Source organism: Echiichthys vipera (assembly GCF_963691815.1).
Source record: "Echiichthys vipera genome assembly, chromosome: 5".
Lineage (NCBI taxonomy): Eukaryota > Metazoa > Chordata > Actinopteri > Perciformes > Trachinidae > Echiichthys > Echiichthys vipera.
The window spans coordinates 398,712-413,950 of NC_139830.1; the positions used below are offsets into that span (position 1 = coordinate 398,712).

The 15,239-nt window shown below is 44.6% G+C and overlaps 2 protein-coding genes across 2 annotated transcripts; both read left to right on the forward strand.

Moving 5' to 3' along the window:
• Window positions 1-2,733: 2,733 nt before the first annotated feature.
• LOC310947325 (olfactory receptor 4B13-like) lies at window positions 2,734-8,480 on the forward strand (the record flags this gene model as incomplete). Its single annotated transcript, XM_083914115.1, has 2 exons — window positions 2,734-3,649; window positions 8,281-8,480. 2 exons carry the CDS (start codon window positions 2,734-2,736, stop codon window positions 8,478-8,480), a joined length of 1,116 nt encoding a protein of 371 aa, XP_083770241.1.
• Window positions 8,481-9,365: 885 nt separating this feature from the next.
• LOC310947326 (olfactory receptor 2G6-like) lies at window positions 9,366-10,295 on the forward strand (the record flags this gene model as incomplete). Its single annotated transcript, XM_083914116.1, has 1 exon — window positions 9,366-10,295. One exon carries the CDS (start codon window positions 9,366-9,368, stop codon window positions 10,293-10,295), a length of 930 nt encoding a protein of 309 aa, XP_083770242.1.
• Window positions 10,296-15,239: the final 4,944 nt, after the last annotated feature.

The following is a 15,239-nucleotide window of genomic DNA, read 5'->3' on the forward strand; positions in this document are numbered from 1 at the left end:
TCTCAAGGAGAAAGCCCACTTCTTTGATGACAGCAATGTCCACATCCTGGACAGAGAGGACAGATGGTTTGAAAGAGGAGGAAAAGAAGAGAAACCATGGCTAACCAGAGGAGGAGGTTTGAGATACCAGGACCAGGACCAGGCTGGGACTGGACCATGGCTAACCAGAGGAGGAGGTCTGAGACACCAGGACCAGGCGGGGACTGGACCATGGCTAACCAGAGGAGGAGGTCTGAGACACCAGGACCAGGCGGGGACTGGACCATGGCTAACCAGAGGAGGAGGTCTGAGACACCAGGACCAGGCTGGGACTGGACTATGGCTAACCAGAGGAGGAGGTCTGAGACACCAGGACCAGGCTGGGACTGGACCATGGCTAACCAGAGGAGGAGGTCTGAGACACCAGGACCAGGCTGGGACTGGACCATGGCTAACCAGAGGAGGAGGTCTGAGACACCAGGACCAGGCTGGGACTGGACCAGCACTAACCAAGTCCAGACCTACTTCCACCAACCACTGGACCAGGACCAGGCTGGGAATGGACCAGCACTAACCAAGTCCAGACCTACTTCCACCAACGACTGGACCAGGACAAGGACCAGGACGGGACTGGACCAGCACTAACCAAGTCCAGACCTACTTCCTCCAACCACTGGACCAGGACCAGGCTGGGACTGGACCAGCACTAACCAAGTCCAGACCTACTTCCACCAACGACTGCCACTCTAACGACAGAGAACAAAGGGTTCCAGTGACATCATCGGCCTGTGAGAGGTTAAAGACCTGGATCTCCACACCAGGTATTTGGACCAGTCCCAGCCTGGTCCTGTTCCTGGTCCTGGTTCTGGTCCTGGTCAGATGCGTACATGAACTGATGAAGCCTCTTGGATCAGAGGTGAAACGTCTTCCTAGACAAATAACCAGGTCCAGTTGCTTTTGACTAAAATTGCTTTGGGGGTTAGTCCAATATTGTATTTGGACACACGTAGACAATACGTACATGGACATACAGTGCCGTGCTGTGACTGGGCCGCTCTGGGACATTCACCTTCCTGTCCTTTAGCTACTGTGTTGTTTTTCTGGAGGTGTGTTTTGGGTCGTTGTCATGCTGGAAGGTGAACCACCTCCACCTGCCAGGTGTCCAACAGAGGGCTGCAGGTTTTCCTTTAAGAATTTGGGTGTACGGTTGATCGAAGACAATCCTATGGGCCCACCACTCCAAGGAGGAACCGCTGGGGTCGGGTGCGCTGCTGCACGGGGGGCAGTGAAGGTGAGGGGCCTCGACCGACCAGACCCGGTCTGTTCATGTACGCATCTGACCAGGACCAGCACTAACGAAGTCCAAACCTACTTCCACCAACCACTGCCACTCCAACGACGGTCGTTGGCAATACCTGGATCTCCACACCAGGTAGTTGGAGCAGTCCCAGCCTGGTCCTGGTCCTGGTCCAGTCCCAGCCTGGTCCTGGTCAGATGTGTACATGAACTGATGAAGCCTCTTGGAAGAGAGGTGAAATGTCTTCCTGACAAAGAACCAAGTCCAGTTGCTTTTGACTGAAATTGCTTTGAGGATGTGCTGTGTTTGGTTTCTAGCCAACACAGCACTTTGGGTCCAGCCCAAAAAGTTAAATTTTGGTCTCATCTGAACATATAACCTTTTGCCAGATGGCATCAGAATCTTCAGTATGTTTTTCGGCATACTGTAAACGAGACTCAGTGTGACATTTTTCCAGAAGGGTAAAAAGCTTCCTGGATCAAGCCTTTCCTGGCTCGGTCATCCAGTTTGGAGGGACGGCTCGATCTAGGCCAGGTCTGGGAGGTGCCACAGGACTTCCACTTCTGGACAATAGTCTGAATAAATTAAATAATTTCCCTGTGAGATTATTAAAGTACTTCTGATTCTGAATCTGATTCTGAACAGTACTCAGATGTAGAGTTAAAGATTTTAAATCTTTTATATCCTTCTCCTAATTGATCGCCTTACTGCCTATCGACAACTTTATCCCAGAGCTCTTTTGAGAGCATCTTTCCAACTAAGGTGAATTATTTGTGTTACCCTAAGGGCCTAGGAAAGCAAACTTCAAGGAACAGCTGATTTCATTCTGAGGTAAAATCAAAGCAACCAGAGTTGATGGATGCCAATTTACTTGGCGTCTAATCTTGAGGTTGATCGTTGATACCTGAGAATGTTTAAAGTTGTTCTTCTAAAGGGATTCATCACTTAAAAAGCTGTAAAACAAAAAAATGACTATTTCAAAGGGCTATCATGACTTTCTAAAGGCACTGTATTTGTATTGTTGTGTCAGAGATGTACGCTAAATTACACAATTAACGTGACGGCAAGAACCATGGAGAGTCGGTGAGTCCTTTGGTAATTACGTCAGTCTGCTGCTGTGAACATGAACTGAAATAGTTAAAAGGAGCAGAAGCAGAGTTTCAGCTCAGTTAGGAGGGAGTCGATCAGACTACAGCACTGCAGCAGGTCCATGTGTCTTGTAAGGTTGTTTCTCTGTAATATATAGAAAGTTTGGGTCCTCTGTCTTGTTCTGATCATGAGGGATGAATATATTTACTTACGTTGTCATTAATGCTGTTGATGTGTGATGAATGTTTTAACCTTCCCTACATTTCAGCTGCATCTTTAAAAATGTCTAATTTAATGTCACATGTTTGTTCCAGTTAGTTCAGCCACTGTGTAACGTTTTCATTGCTCAATGCACCAAATGAAGGATCATGAAAAACTCCACACAGGTTTCATATTTCACGCTGAGTGCCTACTTTGACACAGGGCTGTTTAAATACTTATATTTCCTGATTATTCTGACTTTCTATATGTTGATTGTTTGTTCTAATGTTGTGCTCATCGTGGTCATCTGTATGAACAGGAGCTTACATGAACCTATGTACCTGTTCCTGTGCAGCCTGTTTGTGAATGAGCTGTTTGGAAGCACAGGGTTGTTTCCTTTCCTCCTGGTTCAGGTTCTTTCTGACGTTCACACTGTTCTGACTTCTTTTTGTTTCCTGCAGATTTACTGTTTGCATTTTTATGGAAGTGTAGAAATGTTTACCTTTGGAGTCATGTCTTATGACAGATATCTTTCTATATGTTATCCTCTGCAATATCACACACTTATGACATTGAGCAAGGTTGCAATCCTCACTGCCTTCGTGTGGTTATACAGTGTACTTGCAACTGTTGTCATGATGTCTCTGAGTGTCCCTTTACAACTGTGTGGAAACACAATTCAGAAAGTCTACTGTGATAACTACTCTATCGTTAAACTGGCCTGCTTTGATACCACAGTCAACAACATCTATGGCATTGTTTACATGTTTACTATTATAGTTGCTCTCATAATTCTAATTATTTACTCGTACATGAGGATCCTTAAAGTGTGTTTTTCTGGTTCCAAACAGACGAGACAGAAAGCTCTCAGCACCTGCACACCTCACCTACTGTCTCTGCTCAACTTCTCCTGTGGGGCTTTCTTTGAAATAGTGCAGGGCAGGTTTAATATGAACAGTGTCCCAAACATAATGCGCATCTTTTTATCTTTGTACTGGCTGACATGCCAACCGCTCTTCAACCCTTTACTGTACGGACTGAAAATGACCAAAATACGCATAATTTGCAAAAGTCTTGCTTTTGGTAAAAGGTTGTAGGAAAGTAGTATTTAGACGTTTTATTTGTTTGTGTCTTAATTTGTTGTGAATCCCACCGTTTGGGTGACATTGAAACTTCATTGTGCTGTGTGCAATGATAATAAAGCCTTTCTGATTCTGATAACTCTGTTTAATCTTCCACCTCAAGAGTTTGTTCATTTGGAATAACAATATTATTATTATCATTGTGATTATTATTGCTATTTTTGTTTTTGATATGTTTATTTTTGATTCTCACGGTGAATACTTGTGTTTCAAAGCAGCAACATTCCCTCTTCCCAAGGCCGTGTCACTGCCATCCATCCACTAGATGCCCTCAGAGCTTCCTTCCTGTCCCCGTCACACATCCACACACCTGTTCCCACTTCCCTCGTCAGCCCTGCAGATATTTGAATCAGCCCTTCATGCTCATGTGTTTCCAAGTCCCCAGAACCTTCGTCTGACCTCCACGTCTTTTTCTTTACCTGGTGCCTGTCTCCCTGCACTTTTCCCTGTTCCATTCACCTGTTTGGATACGCTGCCTGTGCCCATGAGCTTTTGTATCATTTGTATCTGTTAATAAATCATTGAACTGTCCCCGTCTCCTCTGATCCTCTTTGTTTGTGTCCAGTGAAATATCCAGCTGATGATACTTTATACAACCTGCTCTAAAACCAAAATTAACACTGTTAGATGCAGAAAAGCTTTAAGAGCTTGTTTGATTATTTACTGTACATTCTGAATGTGAAGTTTCACGCTCAAAGCGCAAGTGTTTAAGTCTCTGAAATGACTCCCCTGGATCCCACACAGAGATACTAGCAGAGGCGCTAACATTAGCTTGTTGCCCCGACCTGCATTTTCTGTCTCGGTAGTATTTGACTGTCGGAGAGTTCTGTCTTAAAAAGGTGGATAGGCTAAAATGAAATTGTTTTCCACAGACTGGATTTCCAATTTAAAAAAACAGATGAATGTAAAAAAAAATATATGCATAAATAAGTTACTTGATTATTAAAAATAAACCAGTTAAAGAAAAACAGGGAAGTGTAAAATAACAACAACAAACAACTGATCATTTCCTGCACCTGCACCTGACACATGACGTCCAAAACATGAACCCGCTTCAAAGGTCAAATGATGAACGGCAACATGACGTCTAAGTTGGGTCATGGTTGGACATCCAAATAGTGGATCTAGTTTGGACGTCCAATGGATGTCCAGAATTGGTCATGGACCAACGGACCCCAATATAGACATGAGCTGCACGTCTATCCGGCGTCCAACTGTTAGTGGGAATATGCTTAAATGCACACTGACTGTAAATATTCAGTTGCCACAACGATATCATCACATGATATTGTCCTATCACAGACATGCCAGTATCTATCAGCACGTAGTATGTTTCTGAGCTTCTACATATTTCTGTACCTTGAATATTATTTCTGCTCGAAATTATTCAAGTAAAGTTGTAGTACAACACTTAACGCATTCAAGACCAGTGAGTTTTGTTTTTTAGTTGACAATTCAAAAGAACAAAGTTACGTCCTTGTTGCAATGAATTGTGAGTAATTAAATCAAGTTAAGTCTGCATGCGGGGTGGACTTTCTTTTGGAGAGGATAAATTGTGAATTTGGCTTAGCATTGCATTAGCAAAACATCACTGGTCACAGAATTCAGTTGTGTAAACATAACCGGCACCTTTTGTCATCTTAACTTAAAGGCTGAATATGTAGAATCTTTATAAAAGCTTTGTATTAAACTTTTTTTTTTTTTAAATACACCCACGGTGCGTTTTGAGGCATACAGAAAAAAAGTTCTTCTCTGGGAACCATCACCTTATCGTGCTGGAGGTTTGTGTCCCTGTGAACCTGAGGGCTGTGGTCTGGACCCTGGTGCTCCTGGTCTCCCATGGCAGAGTGGTCTCAGGCGAGGGGCCGGACTAAGAACGCCTCACAAAGACTCTATGGAAAAACTAGGAAAGGGACCCTGCCCGGAGGAAGCCCGGGTTCCCGGAGGGCTCGCCGGCGAGCGACTGGTTGCCGGGTTTGCCACGGAGCCCGACCGGGCACAGCCCGAAAAAGTGACGTGGCACCTCCTTCCTCTCCATCCTGTGGGCCCACCACTCACAGGAGGAACCGCTGGTGGTCGGGTGCGCTGCTGCAGGGGGGCAGTGAAAGTTAGGGGCCTTGACGGACCAGACCCGGGCAGCAGAAGCTCTGAGGACATGGAGCGTCTCCTCTCTGTGGGGGAAGGATCCGGAGCTTGTGCGGGAGGTGGAGCACTACCAGTTAGATCTGGTGGGGCTCACCTCCACACACAGTCTCGGCTCTGGAACTGTACTCCTGGATAGGGGTTGGACCCTGGTCTTCTCTGGAGGTGCCCAGGGTGTGAGGCGCCGGGCGGGTGTGGGGAGACTCTCAAACCCCCGGCTGAGCGCCGCGGTGTTGGAGTTCACCCCGGTGGACCAGAGGGTGGCCTCCTTACGCCTGCGGGTGGTGGGGGGGGGACTCTGACTGTTGCTTGTGCAGATGCACCGAACAGCAGTTCAGAGTAATCGGCCCTCTTGGAGACCATGAATGGAGTCCTGCATGGGGCTCCAGCAGGGGACTCCATAGTTCTGCTGGGAGACTTCAACGCCCAGGTGGGCGATGATGGAGACATCCGAGAGGCGTGATTTGGAGGAACGGCCTCCCTGATCTAAATCCGAGTTGGATGAGTTGGTCAGAGGATGGGGGAAGATTCTGGACAGACCGAAGGAGCTTTTCTGGCGTCCCTGTGGAGGTTGGGGGCATTTAATCGGAGTAGGGCAATGTTCAAAATATCCATTGCTGAAGCTGCAGGGGTGAGCTGTGGCCTCAAGGTCTTAGGTGCCTCAAGGGTCGGTAACCCCCGAACACTGTGGTGGACACCGGTGGTCAGGGAAGCTGTCCAACTGAAGGAGGCCTTCAGGATCTGTTATCACAGAAGACTCCGGAGGTGGTTCTAAGGTACCGACAGGTCTGAAGGGCTGCAGCCTCTGCTGGGTCAGAGGCAAAGCAGCGGGTGTGGGAGGAGTTCAGAGAAGTCCTGGAGAAGGACTTTGGGGCGGCACCAAGGTGTTTCTGGAAAACCATTTGACACCTTAGGAGGGGGACACGGGAACCGTCCAAGCTGTTTACAGTAAGGACAGGACGCTGGTGACCTCAGCTGATGAGGTCATGGGGCGGTGGAAGGACTTTTAGGAAGTCCTGAATCCGACCAACACGCCCTCTTTTGTAGAGGCAGAGCTGGAGGCTGATGAGGATCATCGTCAACATCTCTGACAGAAGTCACTGAGGAAGGAAACAAGTCCACAGAGGCAAAGCCCCAGGATCCATGAGCTGCATCCACACATGCTGAAAGCTCTGGGTCTGGAGGGGCCGTCCTGGTCCTGGTCCTGGTCCACACGTCACTGACACACTGGTGGAAGTCTGGGACAGTGCCGAGGGAGTGGCAGACCGGGGTGGTGGTTCCTGTTCAGAAAGGGGGACCAGAGGGTGTGAGCCAGTTCCAGGGGGATCACACTCCTCAGCCTCCCTGGTGAAGTCGACTCCAAGGTGCTGGAAAGGAGGTTCGTCCTGTAGTCGAACCTCAGATTGAAGAGGACCAATGGGGATTCTGTCCTGGATGCGGAACAACGGACCAGCTCTGCACTATGGCAAGGCATATGACCGGGTCCCTCAGAAGGTATTATGGGAGTATGGGGTGAGGGGGTCATTTCTGTGGACCCGACCTCGAATAAGCGGTTTAACATGAGATGAGAATAAAAGTATTGCTTTTCCATAAAAATATATATTCAGTCTGAATTAATATTTTAAAAAATGTTGACGGGTTGGACAATGACTTCCTGTCCCGTTGTGTTTCCATGGCAGCAGCCAATAGCGTTGGGCGTTGCTGGTTGCCAGGGTTGTCTGTTGTTGGGTTCAGCTACTGTAGGCTGGCACTGGGTGAGATCCCCAAAGAAATTTTAGTCAAAAAGCAACTGGACTTGGTCATTTGTCAGGAATACGTTTCACCTCTCATCCAAGAGGCTTCATCAGTTCATGTACGCATCTGACCAGGACCAGGACCAGGACCAGGGCCAGGACCAGGACCAGGCTGGGGCTGGGACTGGACCAGGACCAGGCTGGGACTGGTCCAACTAACTAGTGGGGCTTATGCTTACAGCGTAATTTGTATTTTTTTTTGTAGTTTGGAATTGACATGTTTTTTCAAGTTATATCAGCATATCTATATTTTCAGAAGCTGAGATCTCTGCACATTCACAAATGAGTGTGTTTACATGATCCAGTTTTTGAGGCTTATGATCGTATTCAGGATGAGGTGTTTACTTAAGCCAAGAGACCTCAGGTTATTCATGTTTCCCATACACATGATGAATACCATTCTGTTAGCAGAGGTGCTGTTTACTGAAACAAACCAGCGTATAGAAATAAGAAACACTACATTCACTAAAACTTACCTACTAATTTCTTCTCTGCTCTGAGTTCATCATCTGTCTCTCTTCCCCTGCTCAAACATACACACCTCTTTCTACTATGTCCATGATACACAAAGACTAGCCTCTGTAGCCTAACTGAGCTATTCCTGAAAGGATCTACGTAAAAACGTCCTGACTGACAGGACTGACTGAGAACGCAGACCTGTACCTTCCGCGAGGCCTCAGGGAGAAACTCCTTCTGAGACTGGCCGCGAGGCAGCCGGGCCTCCACCAATCAGCAGTCCTCCCCAAGAGAGCCATGCAGTTCGGCTCCTGCATCGCAAAGATGGAGGACCACCGTGAAAAGGCCTCCGACATATGCACAAGACTCCTCACTGAGTAGACGAAGCTTTGGTTTTCATTAGACTGACTGAGAACGCCAAAAAACAAGGTCCAAAGTAGAAAGCGCCATCCTATTAATTTGTCAACCAATTTAATCGTCGCACATTTTAATCAACTTTAAGCCGTCTCAAGATGCATTGTTACATCAACCAGAAGATAGAGCGAAATTGTGCGCACACAAGCTGGAGTGAGCTGCACGTCTCTCTCTCTCTCTGTGATCGAAAATGATGCCATGCAAAGATAAATAAATGGAATAATATTTACATTTTAATATTGCATTTAATAAAAACTGAATAAATTCGTGGCACTCTGTGTTGATTCTGTGGCGCAGTGCCACACGATGGTCTATGTATGGGAAACAATGATATTTAGTAAGCTATCATAGATATTGTTATGCATATGTTTCTGACATCATCCTTGGTAAATTATCGATCTTATTATTTGTATTGTTGTGTCTGAGATGTACGCTAACCTACACAATTCACGTGACGGCAAGAACCATGGAGAGTCGGTGAGTCCTTTGGTAATTACGTCAGTCTGCTGCTGTGAACATGAACTGAAATAGTTAAAAGGAGCAGAAGCAGAGTTTCAGCTCAGTTAGGAGGGAGTCGATCAGACTACAGCACTGCAGCAGGTCCATGTGTCTTGTAAGGTTGTTTCTCTGTAATATATAGAAAGTTTGGGTCCTCTGTCTTGTTCTGATCATGAGGGATGAATATATTTACTTGCGTTGTCATTAATGCTGTTGATGTGTGATGAATGTTTTAACCTTCCCTACATTTCAGCTGCATCTTTAAAAATGTCTAATTTAATGTCACATGTTTGTTCCAGTTAGTTCAGCCACTGTGTAATGTTTTTCATTGCTCAATGCACCAAATGAAGGATCATGAAGAACTCCACACAGGTTTCATATTTCACGCTGAGTGCCTACTTTGACACGGGGCTGTTTAAATACTTATATTTCCTGATTATTCTGACGTTATATGTGTTGATTGTTTGTTCTAATGTTGCGCTCATCGTGGTCATCTGTATGAACAGGAGCTTACATGAACCTATGTACCTGTTCCTGTGCAGCCTGTTTGTGAATGAGCTGTTGGGAAGCACAGGGTTGTTTCCTTTCCTCCTGGTTCAGGTCCTTTCTGACGTTCATATTGTTTCTGCATCTTTTTGTTTCTTGCAGATTTATTGTTTGCATTTTTATGGAAGTGTAGAACTGTTTACCTTTGGAGTCATGTCTTATGACAGATATCTTGCTATATGTTATCCTCTGCAATATCACACACGTATGACATCGAGCAAGGTTGCAATCCTCACTGCCTTCGTGTGGTTATACAGTGTACTTGCAACTGTTGTCATGATGTCTCTGAGTGTCCCTTTGCAACTGTGTGGAAACACAATTCAGAAAGTCTACTGTGTCAACTACTCCATCGTTAAACTGGCCTGCTTTGATACCACAGTCAACAACATCCATGGCATTGTTTACATGTTTACTATTATAGTTGGTCTCATAATTCTAATTATTTACTCGTACATGAGGATCCTTAAAGTGTGTTTTTCTGGTTCCAAACAGACGAGACAGAAAGCTCTCAGCACCTGCACACCTCACCTCGCCTCTCTGCTCAACTTCTCCTGTGGGGCTTTCTTTGAAATAGTGCAGGGCAGGTTTAATATGAGCAGTGTACCAAACATATTGCGCATCTTTTTATCATTGTACTGGCTGACATGCCAACCGCTCTTCAACCCTTTACTGTACGGGCTGAAAATGTCCAAGATCCGCATCATTTGCAAAAGTCTTGCTTCTGGTAAAAGGGTGTAGGAAAGTAACCTGTCACCTGAAGAGTCTGTTCATTTGGAATAATAACAACAATCATACATGTTCGTACTGGTTTCCGTTACCATAGTCATGCATGCCCTGATGAAAGTAGTGTGAGCAGTGGTGATAACTGTAATGCGTGTATTTAATATGAACATTTAAATAAAGTATGTTTGAATATTACACTGACTGGTTTTCCAACTTAATCTTTATTGATTCTGTTTGCTGAATAATACGTAATATAACATCATACGTATATTAAGACCGCTCCTTTCTTTAGAGTGTGTTTCGAGGTAAAGGGGATCAATGAAAACAGCACGAGATATTAAGAGAAAGTAAATCTACCAATAAATAAAATTAAAACAACACAGTAGCACAGAGGCAGAGATCGAGGGGTTACAACCACGATTGATTCATAACAAAAGGTTAATAAACCTCCATTAATCAGATAAGTGTTGAAGACGGAGCAGATCACTTCTTCATATGAATGCTTCAAACATGATGAAGTCATGAAAAATGAATTTATTATGATGAAGCTGTGGCTGGTCAGTGTTCTTTGACCTGTTCTTTTAACTGCAGACATGAATATTAATAATAACTCAAACATCACGATGATTGCGATACTTGTTACAGACTAAATACTTACTTGTGATATAGTAGTTGTTGCAATAATTATAAATATATTGTTCCTGCATTTACTTATTTATGAGATACCATTACTTCTTGTGCATTCCTGATAATTCAGGAAGTATTACATTAAGCTTTTACTGCAAAATAGTTATTTTTCATTGCAGCACTATTACTATTTAAACTGATTTGAAACCAGTTTGTATCGTATTATACATATTTAATGTTTCCTTTTGCTGCTTTGTGCGTGTCAGCAGCATTGTAAAAGGTTTTTCAATTATGTTTTGGCAGTTTTTCAAGCCTTAATTAATTAATTAGGACAGACTGGAGATGAGGTGAGTGAGAGAGAGAGGGGGAGACATGCAGCAAACGGCTGCAGGTCGGAGTCAAACCTGCGACCCCTGCCTCAAGGACCTTCAGCCTCTTTACACGGGGCGACTGCTCTAACCGCTGAGCCACCGGCCGGCCAACATTGTCAAAAGTTTCAACAGCAGTGATGAGATGAATAAAGAAAAACTTAAACAAGGGTGGAGAAAAGGTATCATGTCGGAAAAGGCAACAGCAGCACCTCAGCGCTGTGTAGCAAATCTATTCAATTCAATTCAATTTTATTTATAGTGTCGAATCATAACAAAAGTTATCTCAGGACACTCTACAGAGTAGGTAAAGACCAAACTCTATGACTTATTTATGATTTACAGAGACACAACAATTCCCCCGTAGAGTACGGTGGCAACAAAAACCTTCACTATAACAGACAGGAACGTCGGACAGACCCAGCTTAGACCGATGGCCGTCCTAACAATGGAACGGCATTACCCACGTATCATGTATAGGGGGCTTCACTCTATTATAGCCCACGCAGCGTTGACAGTAAACCGTGACATGGATAGGGGCATCAACAATGAGTACTCAGGTACTCGAGTAATTGTGCCCATCCCTAGTTTTTGACTTAATATGGAGAAAACCAATTCAAGGCCTATTTGCATTTTTAGTTGAGTTGAGAGATGGCGTAAATTCACAAAGGCAGAAAAAGGCACGTGAGTTGTTTTTGTTTTTTTCATTCATCTTCAGCCTCTTGTCCCTGTCGGAGTCGCAGGGAGCTGGTCCCAGCCGACATCGGGCGTGAGGCGGGGTCCACCCTGGACAGGACGCCAGTCTATCACAGGACACATAGAGACGAACAGAGACAGACAACCATTCACACCTACGGGTGATTTAGAGTCATCAATGAACCCAACACCTGCACGTCTTTGGACTGTGGGAGGAAACCGGAGAACCCGGTCTTACGGTCTGTTGATGTGCAATAAATAGAATAGAAAATAAAGTATTTTTTGATCCCAAGCTGGGAAATTACAGTGTAACAGTAGCATTACACACAGACACATCAAAGCAGTAATATAAAATGCCATATAAAAGATAACTAAAAATAAAATTTAATATAATATAAGCAGTTAACAGTAAGGACGGGACTCTGGTGACCTCAGCTGATGAGGTAATCGGGCGGTGGAGGGACTTTGAGGAACCCCTGAATTCGACCAACACGCCAAACATCTCTGACAGAAGTCAGGAAGGAAGAGGAAGAAAACAACTCCATATAGGCAAAGCCCCAGGGATGGATGAGATTCATCCAGAGATGCTGAAAGCTTTGGAATTGGAGAGGCTGCCTTAGCTGACACGTTTCTTTAACATTGCGTGGAAGTCTGGGACAGTGCCAAGGGATTGGCACTGTGACCGGGGTGGTGGTTCCCCTATTTAAAAAGGGGGACCAGAGGGTGTGTGCCAGTTACAGGGGTATCACATTACTCAGCCTCCCTGGTAAAGTCGACTCCAAGGTGCTGGAATGGAGGGTTAGAGGAACAATGTGGATTCAGTCCTGGACCTGGACCAGGACCAGCTCTTGCAATGATCCTGGAGGGGGCCTGGGAGTGTGCCCATCCGGTCTACATGTGCTTTGTGGATCTGGAGAAGGCATAGGACCGGGTCCCTGGAGATACTGTGGGAGGTGCTGCGGGAGTCTGGGGTGAGGGGGTCACTTCTGAGGGCAGTCCAGTCTCGGAGTCGTTCCTGGAAGGGGTCGGCCTCCGCCATGTATGTACTTTGTCACCAATCCTGTTTGTGGTTTTCATGGACAGGATATCGAGGAGTAGTCGTGGTGGGGAGGGGCTGCAGTTCAGTGGGCTGAGGATCTCGTCTCTGCTTTTTGCAGATGACGTGATCCTGATGGCGTCGTGGGTCAGGGACCTTCAGCACTCACTGGATCGGTTCACAGCCAAGAGAGTATTGTTGATGCCACACATGCTACCACATCCTACGTCTGGATAGATTTATTAACTGTTAGTCTAATACAGGAGGTGTCCATGTTTTAGGTTTCTCCCTACTGTAACACATCTGAGTCCAATGCTCTGCTCGTTATCAAGCTTCAGCTGCTTAATAACGAGCAGAGCATTAGACTCAGGTGTGTTGGAGCAGAGAGAAACCGAACATATGCAGGACAGTAGCTCTCCAGGAGCGGGACTGGAAACCTCTGGTCTATCATGAACTACTAAGGCCTTTTTTACCATCACTAATACTACGACTACGGCTACTATTACTTCTACTACTATTACTACGACTACTATTACTATTATTACTGCCAACATCTGCTTCTACTACTTCTGACACTAGCTTTGGAATGTGCACCAAGTATTGGCCTGTGAATATTCTCATTTGTCCAGGTCATCGTAATTTTCAAAGCAATTTCAGTCAAAAGCAACTGGACAAATAACCAAGTCCTGTTGCTTTTGACTGAAATTAGCTTTGAGGTGCACCAAGTATTAGAAGGGGTAAAACTCAAGGCCACACTTAAACTTTCTTACAGAATTCTTTAGTTGTAACAACTATCTTACAAGTATTAAGTCTGTAACAAGTATTTCAATCATCGCAATGTTTGAGTTATTATTAATATTCATGTCTGCAGTTAAAAGAACAGGTCAAAAAACACTGACCAGCCACAGCTTCATCATAATAAATTCATTTTTCATGACTTCATCATGTTTGAAGCCTTCATATGAAGAAGTGATCTGCTCCGTCTTTAACACTTATCCACTTAATGGAGGTTTATTAACCTTTTGTTATGAATCAATCATCGTTGTAACCCCTCGATCTCTCTGCCTCTGTGCTACGGTGTTGTTTTAATTTTGATATTGGTAGATTTACTTTCTCTTAATATCTTGTGCTGTTTTCATTGATCCCCTTTACCTCGAAACATACTCTAAAGAAATTAGCAGTCTTAATATACGTATGATGTTATATTACGTATTATTCAACAAACAGAATCAATAAAGATTAAGTTGGAAAACCAGTCGGTGTAATATTCAAACATACTTTATTCAAATGTTCATATTAAATACACGCATTAAATACGTGAATTGCGTAGGTTAGCGTTCATCTCAGACACAACAATACAAATAATAAGAGCGATCATTTACCAAGGATGATATATAACATATAGAATAAAACACGCAACGGGCTCACATGGTAACTTACAAAAAACATATGTACAACAATATCCATGATACCCTATTAAATACGACGTCCTATGAACCATTACATGACGGGTAAAGTTCAGACAACAAAAGGCAATTCTTCGATTACCATTAAGTTTAAAAAACAAAAGGGGACGGTTAAGTTCAGACCACAAGATTCTGTGACCAGTGAGACGGGTCGGCGGCCCTGCCCTGCCTTGTGTCATGATCTTTGTGTCCTTGGGTAAGACACTATATCCACCTTGCCTCGTCTGAACGCTGTTTATTTGAGGTGGTGGTCGGAGCCTGTAGGCCGTAAGGTCAATGACCCTAGACAAGTGCCATGTTATTAGTGTTAGGTCAGTAACCTTCTTTGCCTGGTGCTAAGCTAAAGCCTTTATCCAGGTGTCTCAAACTGATCCAGTAAAGAGTCGCTGTGGCTGCAGGTTTTCATTCCAACCAAACAAGAACACACCTGACTCGACTCATTCAACCACCTGAATCACCTTCACGTAGTTGGATTTGTTGGTTCAGGTGTGTTTTTGCTTGGTTGGAATGAAAACCTGCAGCCACAGCGGCCCTTTACTGGATTGGTTTGAGACACCTGCTTTATGCTGTCGAAACTTATTTCATGTGCTCGAGTTATTTCTTTGTTTTGCACATTCTTGGTTGTTGAAGTTGTAGTCTGTCCGGCTGGTTGTGTGAATTGTGTGTGAGCTTGTGTTGGCTCATATGAACCTATATCATTATCTGTCATCCGATATCTCTGAGCTCCTGACAGATGCTTTCTTTAGTTCGTTCATAGCTGTAAAGT